The 1,086-nt window shown below is 52.9% G+C and overlaps 1 protein-coding gene across 1 annotated transcript in view; it reads left to right on the top strand.

The window, feature by feature from the left end:
* Positions 1 to 404: 404 nt before the first annotated feature.
* The window catches only part of GIMAP6 (GTPase, IMAP family member 6), a 2,865-nt gene continuing 2,183 nt past the window's right edge, over positions 405 to 1,086 (top strand). Inside the window, exon 1 of the mRNA XM_008593389.1 lies at positions 405 to 489. Coding sequence (XP_008591611.1) covers positions 405 to 489 — 85 coding nt within the window. The remainder of the gene's footprint in view (positions 490 to 1,086) is intronic.

Raw genomic sequence — 1,086 nt, 5'->3', positions numbered from 1 at the left:
CCTGCACTGCTCTTTCTGCCCCAAGACCCATTGAGTTGCCACCTGTGACCTCCTAGAAACTTCCTGCTCAAGCCCTCTAGGCACGCTCTGCAGCACAGGCCTTCCTGCTGCTCCTCGGACACCCAGGAACAGGATTTCGCCTGCTTCTCTGTCTCTGCTCTTTCCTTCTCCTCACAGAATAGCTCCAGACCCACTGTCTGTCCAAATTCCATCCATTCCTCAGGTCCAAGCCAGTTGCACCTTTCTCCACATACCTCCTCAACTCATGATGGAGACCACAGTGGGGGTGGGGGCTGGAGAGAGAGAGAGAGAGAGAGAGAGAGACAGAGAGACAGAGAAAGAGAGGCAGGTGCCTCCTGAAACTCAGCTGGAAGACCAGTACAACATGTTATCATTTTCTCTAGATGGAGGAAGAAGAATACAAACAGATTTTCCCGGATGATTCCCCAGGAGAGCTGTCCCAGGATCCTACCCAAGAGCTGGCAGGAGGTAAAAGAGAGGCACAGCTGGGGAACATCTGACATGCAGGCAGGACACAGCTCTACCACGTGGTGTGCTGGAGAGACAGTCGAAGTCCCCAGTCACAGGCACTCGCCCATCTTGGCCACCATTGGAACCTTTGGGTTAGGGCCCTCCCTTATAGCCAGAAATAAAGTTAAGGCCCCCTGACAGGTATGGTGGGCAAAAGGAGGCAAGAAATAGCACTGGTTGCTAAATCTCTATTCCAGTCTCAAAGAAAATGGTCCTCACAGTCTGGGCTTTCCTCATGAGGAAGGATGTGGTGATGGGTGTTATGAAAACAACTGAACTCGTACCCCGAGACTTGGAAGCCAGCAGACCCTCCATGTGTGTTTAGCTGGCCTAGAAGTGAGCACTCGCAAGGCCACAAGGGTCGAAAGCACCATGTGAACAAGCAGAATGTACGTGACCGCTCCCTCAAAACTGGGCTCAGCCTTCTCGAGGGCTTCTCTCCCCCGGCAGCCATGGCACATGGTCAATCCCTTAACTTTCATGGGCATGTGTCATGTCACCTGGGGAGACAGAATTTAGGAGTGCTGGGGACCCACTCATTTTCCTACCCAGAAG

Source organism: Galeopterus variegatus, unplaced genomic scaffold, assembly GCF_000696425.1.
Source record: "Galeopterus variegatus unplaced genomic scaffold, G_variegatus-3.0.2 Scaffold9076, whole genome shotgun sequence".
Lineage (NCBI taxonomy): Eukaryota > Metazoa > Chordata > Mammalia > Dermoptera > Cynocephalidae > Galeopterus > Galeopterus variegatus.
Note: the sequence above shows the minus strand (reverse complement) of the source record. Positions and strands in the feature narration are given on the sequence as shown.